The 16,282-nt window shown below is 39.6% G+C and overlaps 3 protein-coding genes and 1 long non-coding RNA gene across 4 annotated transcripts; 3 read left to right on the forward strand and 1 right to left on the reverse strand.

Moving 5' to 3' along the window:
- Positions 1 to 369: 369 nt before the first annotated feature.
- lbhl (LBH regulator of WNT signaling pathway, like) lies at positions 370 to 9,074 on the forward strand. The gene is made up of 4 exons (XM_086081031.1): positions 370 to 722; positions 3,652 to 3,727; positions 4,408 to 4,711; positions 7,636 to 9,074. Exons 1-4 carry the CDS (start codon positions 640 to 642, stop codon positions 7,713 to 7,715), a joined length of 543 nt encoding a protein of 180 aa, XP_085937157.1. The 5' UTR covers positions 370 to 639; the 3' UTR covers positions 7,716 to 9,074.
- LOC147171028 (uncharacterized) lies at positions 4,087 to 6,761 on the reverse strand. The gene is made up of 2 exons (XR_015095599.1): positions 6,564 to 6,761; positions 4,087 to 4,631 (listed from the first exon to the last, which is right to left on the reverse strand). It is a non-coding gene; the product is annotated as an uncharacterized LOC147171028 (long non-coding RNA).
- Positions 9,075 to 9,213: 139 nt separating the features above from the next.
- LOC147171029 (C5a anaphylatoxin chemotactic receptor 1-like) lies at positions 9,214 to 11,645 on the forward strand. Its single transcript, XM_086081030.1, has one exon. The coding sequence runs from the start codon at positions 10,263 to 10,265 to the stop codon at positions 11,262 to 11,264; it is 1,002 nt and encodes a 333-aa protein (XP_085937156.1). The 5' UTR covers positions 9,214 to 10,262; the 3' UTR covers positions 11,265 to 11,645.
- Positions 11,646 to 12,681: 1,036 nt separating this feature from the next.
- Positions 12,682 to 15,661, forward strand: LOC147171030 (C5a anaphylatoxin chemotactic receptor 1-like). Its single transcript, XM_086079841.1, has 2 exons — positions 12,682 to 12,713; positions 14,303 to 15,661. Exon 2 carries the CDS (start codon positions 14,310 to 14,312, stop codon positions 15,372 to 15,374), a length of 1,065 nt encoding a protein of 354 aa, XP_085935967.1. The 5' UTR covers positions 12,682 to 12,713; positions 14,303 to 14,309; the 3' UTR covers positions 15,375 to 15,661.
- The last annotated feature ends 621 nt before the right edge of the window (positions 15,662 to 16,282 follow it).

Raw genomic sequence — 16,282 nt, forward strand, 5'->3', positions numbered from 1 at the left:
CCTGAGCCCTTGATCCTCGAGCTAATTCCATGAATCATCCAAGTCTAAATTCACTGATGGCGCAGCGGCACACAAAGTTGAAAGTTCAGATTGCTAGAATGAGACAAAGGAATCTCTTAAGCAAACAAGATGGAAGGACTCGAACAACACACTGTAAATTACAAAAAGTTTGAGCTATGTGCAAGTAGTCATACAACTCTGGATTCTGGCTGCTGTTTGTCGATAGTGCTCGCCATCTGTGTGCCCTTGCACCAACGACGCACTGTGCCAACTCATCAGAGGGGACTGTCAAGGCTGGCTGACGTCACCCATCAAGCCTGTGTAATCGAAAGAGACGCTAATCCAAAGCCTGATTGTGGGTCGGGGCTGGGAGAGGGAGGACGATGACACAAGGAGGGAAGTTCGAAGGGAGCACATGTTGGAAAAGTTGGATTGAGGCTGTGCAAGTGAGGCAGGTGCTGTCCTAACTGGAGCAAGGCCGTCAGGCACTTCGCCCCCTTGCATCCTCATCTCCTGAGCATCTCTGAAGGTGCGGGACGCCCGCATCCAGGCCTCGTCCTGGACACCAACAGCCTTGCCGAGAGCTCTGCAGAGGGGGAATGTTGCGGGAGCTTCTCCCGTTCTTTTGAACCCCCCATTATGCAAACTCTGCCCACTGTCTTCACCACAGTGGATCTGTGCCAAGATGGAGAAGAAGACAGCTACCTGACAGCAAATGAAGGGTAAGGGGAGGCATGGTTTGTTTTTTATTGGAGGCAGACATCTCCCAACTGACCTTATTTTGAACCCAAATTGGATTGGTCATCCTTCATTCAAAAACTTTTGTTAAACCTAACAATATAGAAAATTATAATCTTTAGTGTAGCACTCCAGAGTAGCCATTATAATAATACTCAATTTATTTTTATTTTTATACACGTCTGCCTTAAAGGTTATGTTTATTTTCTGATTATTGTGTAATTGTGAATAAATGTCCTGCACTCTCCACAAAACTGATTGTTAAAAAAAAGAAAAAAATCAAGTCACGTACTGCAGAGTTTGAAGCATATTTAGTCCATGTAGATTTGATTTTATACAACAAGCTTTGCTGCTAGCAATGTGGAGTGAGTGGAAACACACAGGTGTTCAGAGAGAGTGTATATGAAGGGGATTACATAGAGGCTAAGCTTCTTCATAATAGCTCCTGTAAGTTTCCATCCCAGGTGGCACACAAACAGCTTAGTGTGACACACTTGTCATCGGCATCATATCAGAAATGTTTTTTTGTCGGATTGTGCACGTTCCACAAATGGGTCAAAAATGGCAATGTCCCCTCCAAAGCTGATCCGGTTAGGATGAGAACAGATGAGTGTCCTTGTTTTTAGCCAAGCAGTGTTTCTTCATTTTCTAAATAAATACGTCTGACCTGAAAGCAAACTTCCCCCATCTCATGTTTTATTGAATCAAGTTCACTCTGAGCCTAAGAATCAATACTTGCTTTTTTCAGTCATATTGGGCTTTGTATACATAAATTTTTTGTTTTTGAGTCAGAAACATTCTAAAAATGAACACTCAATATGGATTTACACAATGTTTAAGTGTCAGTGTCATTTAGTGTGCATGTCATGTAATACCTGGCCAGCAGGTAGAGCTGTTTGTCCTGTTGTTGTTGCCCGCAATCGGTTGTTATATTACTAGCATGCTAATAATGTTTCTGTTACACCAGCCATGTTCACATTTTGGCATTTAGCAATTATTAAGCATCTCAGGTACACCAAAAGTGATGGGGATGGTCAAATGACATCTATTTTTTCAAATGCTTAAGCTAACCAAAATGGTTCAACTAAAAGTACACGAATCCCACAGATCAAATTTAGCATTTCTGCGCAGTCCATGCATTCTATTTACATTTAAAAATAAGCATCAGTTCAAATTGTAGGCAATGTTTAACATGGTTACCATGCATGTATTACACAATGACCATTTACATTTTGCAGTGAAAACACAGTATGTGAGGGAAACTAACTAACTAACTAACTAACTAACTAACTAACTAACTAACTAACTAACTAACTAACTAACTAACTAACTATTGCATGTAAGTTTATTTATTTTAATGATGCAATACTGAATATATTTTTTGCAGTTTTTTTTTAGAATGACTTGTTACTATAACACTGTACGTGCATCTGCCATAATAATCCAAAATCATAAAATCATTTTTTTAATCCTCTTTTAAGGACATTTCAATCGTGTTCTGATAATCTAAGGTGCTCTAATTTGTAATATACATGAATTGATCACTTTTTCATTTGCAATAGCTATAAATATCACAATATCTATATTGGTTAAATAGACAGTTAAAAATAAATCTTTCTTAAATCCTACAGCTACTGTAAGTGACGCTCTTACCAAACACCAAAAAGTGCCCAAAGAAGATTCTATATAAAGTAACACTGAGATGAGATTTGTCTTTCAGATGAGATGTCATTAAGGAGTAAGCACGATTTTTAACAGATTGCGTGCTACATCATGACTGAAAGTCAATTGAAGCAAGAGTAAAGCGGGGACAGAGCCAGAGAGCCAGTAATTAAAAATAGAAAGAGAAAAAGTAAGTAGAGGGGGATAAAAAAAAAAGATGATTTCAGACAGATCCTCAGTACTTCTTGACCACCCTCTCATTTTTTTATGGACACCCCAAAGAGAGTGAAGTCATATGGAGCAGGAGTGAAGGATTTTTTTTTAAGCGTCCATTGACGACACCGCGAGCTCCACATCAGGAATCTCTGTGAACTAAAGATAACAGAGGACCTTGGCATGTCGCACATCAACTATCACGTTTGGAGAATGGAGCAAATGTTTGGTGGCAGATGAAACGCAGCCGCCACACTCCCACCCTCAATTTCAGAAGGAGGGCGTGGAGTCCATGTGTTCAGCTTGGCTCACTGTCACAACATGAATTATGAGCAGCAGCAGACATAATCCATTTTTGTGCAAAGCTCTGTTTGACTCTGCGCTAATCTGCAGTGTGTGTGTGTGTGTGTGTGTGTGTGTGTTACAGGAGACACCATGTGATGACACACACATGCAAGCGCAGCCACATAATTCACTTAGTATGGCAGCTTTAGAAATGTAGGAGTGACTGTAAACCTGAGAACATAGAAAACTGTTGACATTTTTTGAAATTTGTGCTATTTATGTTAACGCATTGTATCAAATTACTCTAAATGCATGTCAAGAACCGTGTAAAGAAAGTTTGAAAGATTTGGAAGTGTTTTAATAGAAACTGTCAATGAAATGAGCTTTTCCAAAACGTTTGCAAATTTCATTAAGCAACAAACTTAAACGACACAGTTTTGGGTTAGAGAGCACCCCCCCCCCCCCCCCCAGTGCAGTTATGGATTCTTGGTAATTCCGAAGGGCCCCCAGGAAGACATTCTTTCCAATTATGAAGATTTTTAAGCTTAATTTATAATCATGTGACTGCTTGTTGTTATGTCTGCAACCTTATAAAGATGTTAGAAACAACCTCAGTGAGCCTTATTGCTGCTTTCTTTTGCTGGTGCCAAGATAGTCTTCTGTCAAAGTTTCGACATATAGTAAGTTCACATTATTTATTGTGTGCATAAGTCTACTTTATGCTATACTGTAGTGGTTTTGTTGTGTCTGCAGAGGAATGGAGGAGCCAAGTGGTCAGGGTTCAAACTCCGAAGATCTGCAAAGGAAGGAACAACGATTGCCTTTCCAGGTATCTATCATCTTTAGGCCACTTGCATATCTTGCAGTCGTTTGTGTTTGTGGGTTATATATTTTTTGTCCAATCAGATTTTAGCTTTCATGTGTTGCTATATCAGTGTCGAACTTTCCAATGCCTTCAGACTGAGAATGAATGCACCATACAACAAAAAAAAGACGATATAATTTGTTTTTTAAAATAATCTGAACCAATTAGATTGTGGCGTCAGCATTGTACCATCCTTTGATTGGTTCAGACCGACTTGGGAGTACATGAAGCTGGGAGAGGACATCTAACAGTACTTGAGTTGGGCATGAGGTGGACTTAAAAAAAAAAAAAGGAAAATAAAACTGGACGTTGTGAGGCATAGAAATTGTAATTTTTTTTTAATTGAAAGGATCTTTGTGCAGTTTGTCACTTTTTTTTACTCGCGACTGCCACCTCTGGTCCAAAGCGTAACTGCAGCATCTGTGTCCGGCTCGTTCATGGTGCGTGTGCGAGTACGTGCACCCTCCACCATCCCTGTCAATAGTAACAGAGCTATGACATGGCAGGGTTATTTCTGGCTCTCTTTTAATTCCTTAGCCTGTTTATAACAAATAAATCACAAATTCTAATTTACTCTCAGCTAAAATGACCCATAATGTTACATTCTGCTAAGTGCTCAACCATTCCTTTTCCTCTCCTTCAAGATCTTCCCTGACCCGGTTGAGGTAGTGCTTGACCCGCAGACATCTTTGAACAGCTTGGCTCAGGACCACCAAAGGGAGCGTCTACCCTCCATTGTTGTGGAGCCCACTGAGGTGAGCGAGGTGGAGAGCGGAGAACTGCGCTGGCCCCCAGAAAACGTGGACATGGATGAGGATGAGGAGGACCTCTTCTTGGAGCAGTGCATCCCCCCAGCTAACATTGCTGACTGGGGAGAGGAGGAAGAGGAGGATGGGAAAGAAAGAACATCGGTTATTCTGAGCCAGCAGCAAGGTTTGACACTCATTGGTGAGTTGCATACGTCTGGGTTAGGGGGCTATTCTATAGTCGTTTTTAGGATTGCAGATAAATTGGAGGATACACCCTGGACTAGTTGCCAGCCAATCTGAAAGCCCATTTGAACACACATGGGCAATTTAATCTTGAATTTGTACATTTTTTGGAACATGAGAGAACACTAGAGCACCCAGAAGAAAACTCACACAAGCATGGGGAAACTCCACACAGGAAGGCTAGAGTCAAGACTGAACCTTGAACCTTAGAACTGTGAGGCAGATGTGATAACCACATCCTCGACCATGATACCGGACCATGATTATTTAACTTTTTTTTAAAAATGTTTTCTCCCACACCACAGCTTTTGTGGAGACTTTAATCTCTGAATCAGAATAATTTGGATTTTATTTGATACATTGTGCCATTTCAGACTGAAAATTTTCAGATGGAGGCTCTTTTGTGCTCTCTCCACCATAAACACAGTAGAAAAATGTCAGGATCAGATAGCTAATGCCGACCCGCCTCACTCTCACGAGGAAATAAAGGCGTTGGTGTGCCTTATTTATGTTTTTGGAGCAAATCCCGGGAAAACCAGACTCTGAGGAACTTCAAGCTTTGGACCTTTTTTCACAGTCATGAACATTGGAGGAGGGGATAGAGTTGGGGCAGTTGGGTGTGGGAAAATCCATGACTAACTATCCTTTTCATTTCCTTCGCACTGATGTGGGGGTCAGACAACATCGACTCAGCAACTTCCTGCTTGAACGATGGCTCGTTGCTCCTTAATGTCTGTGACAACTGCATGATAACACAACTGCTAAGATGTCTATCTAAGCTGTTGCGTGGGTGTAATGCGTGCTTGCGGGGGGGGGGGGTTAGACCATGCCCAAGTGCCGTGGGTGAGGATGCAATGGTGCGATTTCTCACACTCTGTGGCCAGTGTGCCAAAAAGTCCATTCACCTACCCAAGAATCAGAAGTGCTTTGACGAAAGTATGGCAAAGTATTGTCTTTCAGCTTCTACCACCAGTTTTTTTTTTTTAATGACCACTTTAACCTTTTCGCCTTTTGCAGACAGCCCTCTGTGATGGTGGTTCTTCAGTCTGCTCTGTGCTCAGCTTTGCCTCGGTAGCCATGCTATATACTTAACGATCTTTTTAAACTGCACTTACTTTGGTGTCGGGTATTCCCGAGGTCTACAGACTACAGGTGGGTGGGAGGCAATCTGTTTGTTTTTTAATTTTATTTTTTATATGAAGTACTTTGTGTTGCTTTAAAAGTATGAAAAGTGCGATACAAATAAAGATTTGATTGATTAATTATTTGAGTTCATTCCAGCGTTTTGTTAAGCATTTCCAGCTGTCCTTAATGATGAAGCCATCTAATTTATTAGTCATTAGTGCTGGCACAGACAGGAACGTTCTGATGTCTAGGAGTTGGGGCACTGGCTTAAGTCCTCTATACACCAATCCGACGTCGGAAGTCAGGTAGTGGCTGGGCGTCGGTATGCGCTGTCTGATTAATGTATGGAACACCTGTTGGCAGAGCATCTGGGTGGTGTTTGCAAACGGATGTAATATGTTGAATCGGCGTCGGACTGTTGTGACATGATCACTCTGATTGGCTGTTAGCTAGCGAATCAGCGCTTGGGGCAAAAACAAGAAGTGACGAATATGGATAAACAGTAAGCGTAGGAAAGTCTTTACAATATCGCCCATTTCACACATTATCACCCTTCGCATTTGGATGTAATTGTCTGGACAGAAGATCGAGGAGATGAATTGTGGTTCAAGAGAGACTGGCATTGTATGACATTACCGTCAAAACTCATTCAAACCCGAAAATGTGTAAATACTGTACTGTACCTGTCGAGCCAGCTCACGCTCACGAATAAGTTGGAATGCAGTTGCAGTCTTTTAACTGAGGCTTTTCTCAACATGCCACGATCTGCTATACTGTACATTCACATAGGAGCGTCCGTTCTCTTAATGTGTCCCACCGGATATCTACCATTTGTTCCTAGTTCCTGCTACTACTCAAAGTACATCTCCATGGCTATTATTTTTTCACAGAGCCTTTTTCTTATTATTTAACTGTTCATGCATTTGCAGCCACTAATAGTAAACATATGGAACATTAAATTCAACAACCATCTTGTTTTCTTTAAGTGTGTTTATAAAGTGTTAAAGTTACATTAACCTTCTGCTTTTCTTTCCTTTAAAAAATAATAATAATAATAATACTCTAACCCCCCCAAATATAACATGGGACCTGTCTAGGGGTATTTATTTTATTTTTTATGCAAGAGCATACAGAAGGCTTTGATGCAGCATTTCATATGGAAAGGTGGCTTAAAGCAATGGTAGTTATAACAATAAACGGCCAGCAGATGGCAGCAGAGTATAAGAGATCAGCCAGGCCCCTGTTGCAACAAGCTCTTTTTGATAGTGTTTTCACCAGCAATGTGAATATCGATGAAACTTAGCTATGTTGTAATGCTAATTGCTACAAAATGGAAACTGATAAAAACGTACTTTTCTCCAATCTTTCTTATGGTAGGTTCCATGTTTTTATAGCAATAGAACACAATATTCTGTGGGCATTGCAAAATCAGTCAAAATCCAATAAAACAGCCGGGAGCAAAGGGGGTTGCTTCAGTGAAAATGGCTGGGAGTGAATGAGTTAAAGGGCGTGTAGATTAAACTATACATCACATTACATTACACTATAAATTGAAAATTATTTCATTGAACTTGGGGTTTGTAGATAAGCAGTTAGGTTTTTCTTCAGCTGCTGTTTGTTGAAGGTCATGACCATTTTTTTCTGTTGGTCCTGTTCCTGCATGTCATGCTTATCGAAGTGGTCCATCTAAAAAAAGTACAGCTTTTTTAAATCTTTGCAGTTTTCACAGTCACTTTCCAATTTTGTGTTTTGCAGACCTACAGTCAGATGCATTTCGAGATGACACCCCCACACTGCCACCAAGCTGTGTTTCGACCCTCAACCGAAACCTCTGAAGACCCTATGAGGAAACAATAATAAGTTGACACTGCCAATGAAAGATTATACGTGTGAGCTGAAAGACTAAATAAACGGCAGTGCTGAAAAAGGAAAATATTTTCAAGTGCTGATAAACAACCAGTGAAGCTCACAGTGAAGCCATAAATGGGCATATCTGCACACTTGGCAACATGCTGATGAAGATAATCACACAAACACATATTGCAAAATGCAATATGTGTTTGTGTGATTCACTGAACATTAAAGTCTGTGTGTGTGTGTGAGAGCGAGTTTATATCACATCATAGGGACCATTTTCTGGGTTTTTACTATCATTGTGGGGACCACGTGTCCTTGTGGGGACATTTTGGTGGTCTCCATGAGTCCAAACCTCTTTTTGAGGGTCAAAACTTGGTTTTAGAGTTTAGGTTTGAATTGGGTTTTGGTTGGGGTTAGGGTAAGGCAGTCAGTTGTGAAGGTTAAGGTTAGGGTAAGGGTCTAGGAAATGCATTATGTCAATGAGATGTCCTCACTAGAAATATATACCCAAAGTGTGTGTCTGTGTGTGTGTATTTCTCAAACTTTTAGCACCTTTGTGTTATGTTTCATTTCCCAAACTCACACTCTTGAACGTCAGTGAGGACATGTTTGCTTTGCATATTATTTTGTACCTTTTACTCAGTTCCCAAAATATCTTTTAGCAAACAGAACTTTTTCATAAACTCTTTTCAACGCAATGGTGACTTCAGTGGATATTTAGAAGAGAATTGTCTTTATTACTCTTTAAAGAGGAAGTCAAGTCAAAAACATTCTTAACAACAATTTGTTCTATGTGTCCCAGTAGTCCAAACACGGCATTGTGATTAATAATATTGTGTTTGTTCAATAAGAATTAAGCAGCAAAATCCACCTGTTTTTATCCATCTTAGGGGGCGGACATTTTGCCACTTGTTGTCAATCGGAAATAACATTGCGGCTCATTTGTTTTCTGTGTTTGGTCATGTGACGTTTGCAAGCTAAAAACGGGTGGATTTTGCTGATGAATTAATATTCCACAAGCACAATATTAATCACAATACTGTGTTTAGACTAGTGCCGCCGCATAGAACATTAAGGATATTTCTCACTTATATTTCCCTTCAAATAGTTATCATAGTATATGAGGTCAACAATTCTAACATTACCATATTTTAAGAACTCATTTTGTCAAAAAAAAAAGGCAGCTAAGGTTAGTAAGCAAATCAGATAAAAGTGAAAACTGTCGTCTTGCATTGTTATGGGCAATCATTTGGTTTTGTGTCTAGGCTGACCTGTGAATAAAATGTACATATGATGGTGTCACTGTATAAAAAATAAAAAATAAATGCATCACTTAAGCATTTTGTCACACTGTCACAATCCATACATTTGAACGTATACTCTAATATATATATATATATATATATATATATATATATATATATATTTTTTTTTAACATAACATATTTTTACTCACATATTAGATTTTTACGGTCTGTATTTTCCCTGTAATTTAATTATTCATTAATGTTACTACTATTTTACAGCCAATACTGTTATTGGATAATGTATGTGTAAGTTGCACAAGTAAACGTGCCTGCTCTTTTCCTATATACTGTATGGTATTTCCAAATTGACTTTGAGTAATTTTTTTCTAAACAACAAATCTTGATATTAAGTAATTAATTAACTATATATATCTGGCTGCTAATTTAATGCCAAATATGACTTTTGGTTTGGCTCATAAATGTGTACATTTGTCTCTAATATTAATGCTTTATCACCATCATACTTACCTCATGTCACTCCTTTTAACATGGTTGCATAAAAAAATGTGTTAGTGTGTGTGCGTGTGTGACTTGCGGTATAAAACATTGCAACAGGAGAAAATCGCATGACATCCACCCAGCTAAGACACGTGTGCAACATTGACAGCCGTGACGCCGTAAGTAAAACATATTAAGACTTTTATTTCAATTTGTGAAACCTTTCATTTGTATTTTTAAATAGAACTGCTGTGATTGAACTATTCTCTTAAGTATTTAGACTGATTAGCAAGTTTTGATCATTTTGATTTGAACTTGTGATAGTTTATCGATGGAAGCCAGAGACTATGCAACACGGATCAACACGCGCATTTTCAAGAATGAAATAAATAAACAAATAAATGAAATGAAATTCCCCACAAACTTCTATATTTCTTTCTCTGTTTTTGATTGACAGTTGAACCTTTAATTTCAGATACCCTTAAAGTTGTACAATCACAGGAGTCGGCCCCGTTACATAGACAAATATCATGGATTAAAAAAAAATAGTAATACTCTGACTGTAAAATGCCTCTTAGCCTAAATAAATCAAGATTTCATTTGAGTAATTTCGTCAGGATCGTACCTCGGTCTTTAATAATTTAGACCGGGGCCAGCTTAGTTCTGGGGGTCGGTATCCGTCCCAACTCATTAAGTTGTGGGGCATTGAAAAGGTTGGGGACAGCATCCATTTCATGAAGCTGCATTGCTAACATTTTGTTTTGAATTTACAGCTTAATCATGCACGACCTCTATTACTGGAGTGAATTGGACAGCGATCCAGACTACAACATCACTTATTACGATTACTATGCCGACAACACGGAGCCAGAGATTCTCCCTGTCCATATCGTGGCTCTGACCTTCTACGCCCTTGTGGTTTTGTTTGGCATTCCTGGAAACGCCATAGTGATTTGGGTGACCGGTTTCAAAATGTCCCTGTCGGTCCCAAACATGTTTTTCCTCAACCTCGCGCTGGCTGACCTCCTGTGTTGCCTCTCACTGCCTCTTCTCATGATGCTTCTCGTCAACCATGACATTTGGGAATTTGGCCCTGTGGCGTGCACTTTTCTCAAAGGCCTCTTCTACTTGGTGAAGTACTGCAGCATCTTGCAGCTCGTCTTCATAAGTCTGGATCGATGGTTGTTGGTGGCCAGGCCCGTGTGGTGCCAAAACCACAGGGGACCCAAGTATGCTGTCCTGGGTTGTATTGCAGTGTGGTGTCTGGCCCTGATAGCAAGCATCCCTGAGTTTGTTTACAATAAGGAGATCACAGTGGGTGTACACAAGCATGAGTGTTTAACGCTTCACAGTGTGCAGAGGCTCAGGCTCATCACAACGCTCCGATTCCTGTTTGAATTCCTCCTGCCGTTCCTCATCATCGGCATCTGCCACTTGATGGTCTACAGGAGAGCCGAAAGTAAAGTGGCAACCTGCAGGACTCGCTCCAAACGGACGCTGAGGGTTACTGTTGCCGTGGTGCTCAGTTTCTTCCTGTGCTGGCTGCCCCTGCATGTTGTCAAATTCTTGGTGTTGGTGATCCCTCGGTATTCCCATCACAATCCGTCCTTGTACATTGCCGAAGTTTTGACCCTATGCCTGCCCTACTTCAACTGCTGCCTCAACCCGCTGCTCTATGTCTGTCTGGGCCGAGGCTTCAAAGACACAATGAACCGCTCCCTGTGCAACATCTTCCACTTAATTAACGAGGACCACACGCCCAGGACCAACATGGCTGTTTAAGAAGGTGCAAGAGTGCGCAGAAATTGACATGGGCCTTTATCAACCGTTGTAATAGATGAGGAGGATTATTCCTTCCTTCAATGAATTACACTGAACAATTATTATGGCTCATTCTTGGGAAAGGAACTAGGAAGCAATCGAACCATGTGACTAAATCCAAGTCAATAAAATGCTATTAAGTAAAAAAAAAAAAAAAAATCAACATCCATGTTTATTGTAAAAAATAATGTCTATTGTGTGTGATTCTATGGAGATTCTCACTGAGAGCATCACAACTATGTATGAACTGATGTCGAGTTATGTATTCAACAAAAACAACAACAACTGAAAACATGTTTTATATTATAGATTTTTCATATTATAGATTTTTCAAAATAGCCATCCTGTGTCTGGTTACTTTTTTGCATACTCTTGAAATTCTTACCTCTGGGAACTCCTTAAAGCCTGTTGGAAAACCCTTTCAGGTGACTACCTTTTGAAGCTCATCGAGAGAATGCCAAGAATGCGCAAAAAAGTAATCAGCATTTATTTATGTATCTATTTTATTATTATTTTTTTTGTTAAGTACATAACTCCAAATGTGTTCGTTAGTTGTCATACATACAATCTACAATGTACACACACACACACACACACATATATATATATATATATATATATATATATATATATATATACAAGCTTACATTGCTAGCTATGGTTGGAAATTTGGCATTTTCCTTCTAAAATATAGAAATCATTATATCAATTAATCCCAGATTTTTTTAATAGTAACTTAAATTTAGAGTTATTTATTACACTACACGGTCAGTAATATTGTAAAGGAAGATTACTTTTTTTATGCAAGTAACTAGTAGGCCTAATATGATATTAAATTTGGGAAGTAACTTGCCCAACACGGTTACATCAAAAAACGTGTGTTCGTGTGTGCATGCGTGTGCATGCGTGTGCATGCGTGTTTCTGTTGTTTTCAATTCATTTTTTTCCCTTTGCACCTTTGTATTGTTGTTTTATTTAATATTATGTAATATATTGTACAGCGTCCTTGAGTGTCAAGAAAGGTGTTTAAATAAAATCTATTATTATTATTATTATTATTATTATTATTATTATTATTATTATTATTATTATTATTATTATTATTTGTGGCTAATAAACTCTCTAAATTGCTTTAAAATGATATAGTTTTTAATGTTTAAAAAAATACTATTTTTTTTATATCTGGCTTCTATTTTAATGTCAAATTTGCCATTCCTTTTGGCTCATACAATTGTAAATCTGATTCTGTTAATGTATGACCACTTGTCAACCAATGAACCTCACCGTGAATGAGTGAGCGAGTGAGCGAGTGAGTGAGTGAGTCTTGCGGTATAAAATGTTGCAAAAGTGGAAAAGCGCATAACTTCCTCCCAGCTAAGTCACAAATGTAACATCAACAACTCTGACGCAGTGAGTAAAACCTTTTTGAAGACGTACATTATTTGTGAAACCTTTGATTTCAAATTTCAAATAGACTTGCTCTTATTGAACTTTTCTCAAAAGTATTTTGACTGTTGAGTAAGTTTTGATTTATTTAGAGTTGTGCATGACAGTTTATTCATGGAAGCCAGAGAGCACAGAACATGGATCTTCTAGCTAAGTCCATCCATCCATCCATGCGTTAACCGAACTTCTTATCACTCCTAAATTGAGTCAACTTCTATATTTTTAAATGAGAATTAAAGTTGTACATTTGGTAATTTGAACAAAATGTTGTCAAAAATATATAAATCAGTGGTGTCCAAACTCGGTTCTCGGGGGCCGGTGTCCAGCAGGTTTTGGATGTTTCCCTGCTCCAACGCACCTGTTCTAATGAACAGGATTCTTATCAGGCGTATGCAGAGCTTGCTGATGAGCTTCAGGTGTGTTGGAGAAGAGAAACATCCAAACCCTGCAGGACTCCGGCTCTCGTTGACCGAGTTTGGACACCACTGGTGTAAATGATATTTTTACGTAATACATTTCTCTTTATAATGAACAACCAACTGTTATCCTTTTAATAATAATAATAATAACAAAAAATATATATTATCCTGCTTGTTTTCCTTCTTAAAGTCACATTGTGCATACTGTCTAGAAACATTTTCAGTGGGCAAATATCAAACGAATATAAATTTAAACTGAATATTTCTTGTGTCAAAAACATAAAGCATTAAATTAAAAAAGGCTTTAACAGCCTTTGTGCAACTTTTCTTGAGCAGCTAGCATTTTAGCAATGCAACATAATAATACAGTATGTTCATAGCTGCGCATTTATTAGTTGAGACCAGCTAACTATGAAAAAGAGTTTTCTAAGTGTCCAAAATGAAATGAAGACATCTCGTGAGGAAACAGTTCAAATGGTAAACTATAAATGATGAATAATGTTGTCATGAGTTTTAGTTGAAGTGATTATATTTCATCAAGCTCAGGAAATAGAATTTTCTTGAATTCTCACTTAAATTGGTGGAAAAAACAATATGAAAACTCTTTTGTTGTAAATATTAGTAGGCTCGGTTAAGCTGTCAGATAATTGCAGCTGATTTAAAAAACATGACTAAGTGGTCTAAATTGCACAACTCACCTTTTGTCAAACTTGAAATAAAATACAGGTTGGGGGCGCGTTGGTTGCAATAACTTTGGGGCCCAAATGATTTAGTAACGGTAACGGACCTTGCGCAAAGCCAGTGAATTTTGACTTGCAAATTGCGATGCGAAAACATTTATTTCGAACCTTGCCGTATGTACCCTGTGACTGGCTGGCCAACAGTCTACAGTGCACACTGCTTACCACACAAAGTGGCGCTTGGCTTCTTCTATTTTTGTTTATTGTTTTTTTTTTATGCGGCCCTTAGAAGAAAACGTTTGGGCACCACCCTCTTAGAAGCTCACCTGTATAACTTCTGCAGGTTTTCTGAAAACATACTAAATGTCTCCTAAAGTTGTGGGGCATAGAAAAGGTTGGGGACAGCATGCATGTCATGAAGCTGCATTGCTAACATTTTGTTTCGAATTTTCAGTTTCATCATGGAGGACCTCTATGACTTCAGTGACATTTATGAAGAATTGAACATCAGTATGCCAGATGGCAACTTCACTTTTCCGAAATTTCCCGATTTTACCAACATGACGCCCAAGATTCAGCCTATCCAGATCGCCGCTCTGACCTTCTACGCCCTTGTGGTTTTGTTTGGCGTTCCTGGAAACGCCATAGTGGTGTGGGTGACCGGTTTCAAAATGCCCCCGTCGGTCCCAGCCATCTTTTTCCTCAACCTCGCGCTGGCTGACCTCCTGTGTTGCCTTTCGCTGCCTCTTCTCATGGTGCCTCTTGCCCACGATGACCACTGGCACTTTGGCCCGATGGCGTGTACGCTGGTCAAAGGCCTCTTCTACTTGGTGATGTATTGCAGCATCTTACAGCTCGTCTTCATAAGTCTGGATCGTTGGTTGTTGGTGGCCAGGCCCGTGTGGTGCCAAAACAAGAGAGGAAAAAAGTACGCAGTCCTGGGTTGTGTTGCAGTGTGGTGTATGGCCTTGATAGCAAGCATCCCTGAGTTTGTGTACAACAAAGAGATTAATGCGGGCGAAGACAAACGTCAGTGTTTGGCGGTTCACAGTGTGCAGAGCGCCTGGCTAGTCACAACACTTCGCTTCCTGCTCGGGTTCCTACTGCCGTTCCTCATCATCGTCATCTGCCACTTGATGGTCTACAGGAGAGCCGAAAGTAGCGTGGCAACCAGGACCAAGAGTCGCTCCAAGCGAATGCTGAAGGTCATCGTTGCCGTGGTGCTCAGCTTCTTCCTGTGCTGGCTGCCCCTGCACATTGTGAACTTCTTTGTTTTGGTGACCCCTCGGCATTCCCCTCACAGCCCATCCGTGTACCTGGCCCATGTTTTGACCCTATGCCTGGCGTACTCCAACAGCTGCCTCAATCCGCTGCTTTATGTGTGTCTGGGCCGAAGCTTCAAGGACACCATTAATCGCTCCCTGTGCAACATCCTCCACTTACTCGGTGAGGACAACATGTCCAAGACCAGCATCGCTACTGTTGTTACCACAAACTCGTCAGGAAAGGAGACGACTAACGTATAAGGGGGCACGGGCCATGACCAACTATCGCAAAGCATGAGGATGATGGGACTTCCTTCCTTCCTTTAATTATTTTAACTGAAATTTTTTTGTGTCATGGCTGATTTTTGGACAAGGAATTTTGCCACGTGCCTCACTGTGAAGCAATAGTTGAATGCATATTAAATGTAGCACATAAAAAGTAATACTGTAGACATATTGTGAGGTTTTTTGGTAAAAACTAATGCAAGTGAGAGCATTTTGAGTTACTTCCTCTATTCTTGTAAGACCATTAAAGTGTTTTTTCTCAAGGTTTAGTTATTTTACTTTATGTTGCCAAGGTTAGAAATCACCCAAAGTTCATTTAATTAAACAAGAATGTTTGTACTATTGAATAATTTTGAGAAAAAAGGATTACGTCGTAAGGAAGAATATCAGTTCAGATTCATAAACACTAGCATTGGCATTTTTTTTTTGCTGTGCTTTTTTTTTAGATTGTCATCATGATTGCTACATATGCAAAAGACCAAATACTTGCGTTATGTCCTCTACTGTTAGGCAATATGAAGCTCAAAACCACAATGAAACTGATTCGTATCGACATCAGTATTTCCACATTAGAAATAGGAAATTACACAAGCTCAAACATTAACAAATAACTTATTCTTAGGTATATGTCAAACTTGGCAGTTCCTGTCTTTAAAAACAGCTGATTATATATATATAGGCTTCGGCCTTCCTGGGTGGAATTTGCGTGTTCTCCCCGTGCTTGCGTGACCGGGTGCTCCGGTTTCCTCCAACATTCAAAAGACATGCATGGCAGGCTAATTGAACACTCCAAATTGTCCGTAGGTGTGGTTGTGAGTGTGGGTGGTTGTTTGTTTGTTTGTGTGCCCTGCGATTGGCTGGCAACCAGTTCAGGGTGTTCCCCG

Source organism: Leptonotus elevatus, chromosome 7, assembly GCF_054856555.1.
Source record: "Leptonotus elevatus isolate MCC_2025b chromosome 7, RoL_Lele_1.0, whole genome shotgun sequence".
Classification (NCBI taxonomy): Eukaryota; Metazoa; Chordata; class Actinopteri; order Syngnathiformes; family Syngnathidae; genus Leptonotus; species Leptonotus elevatus.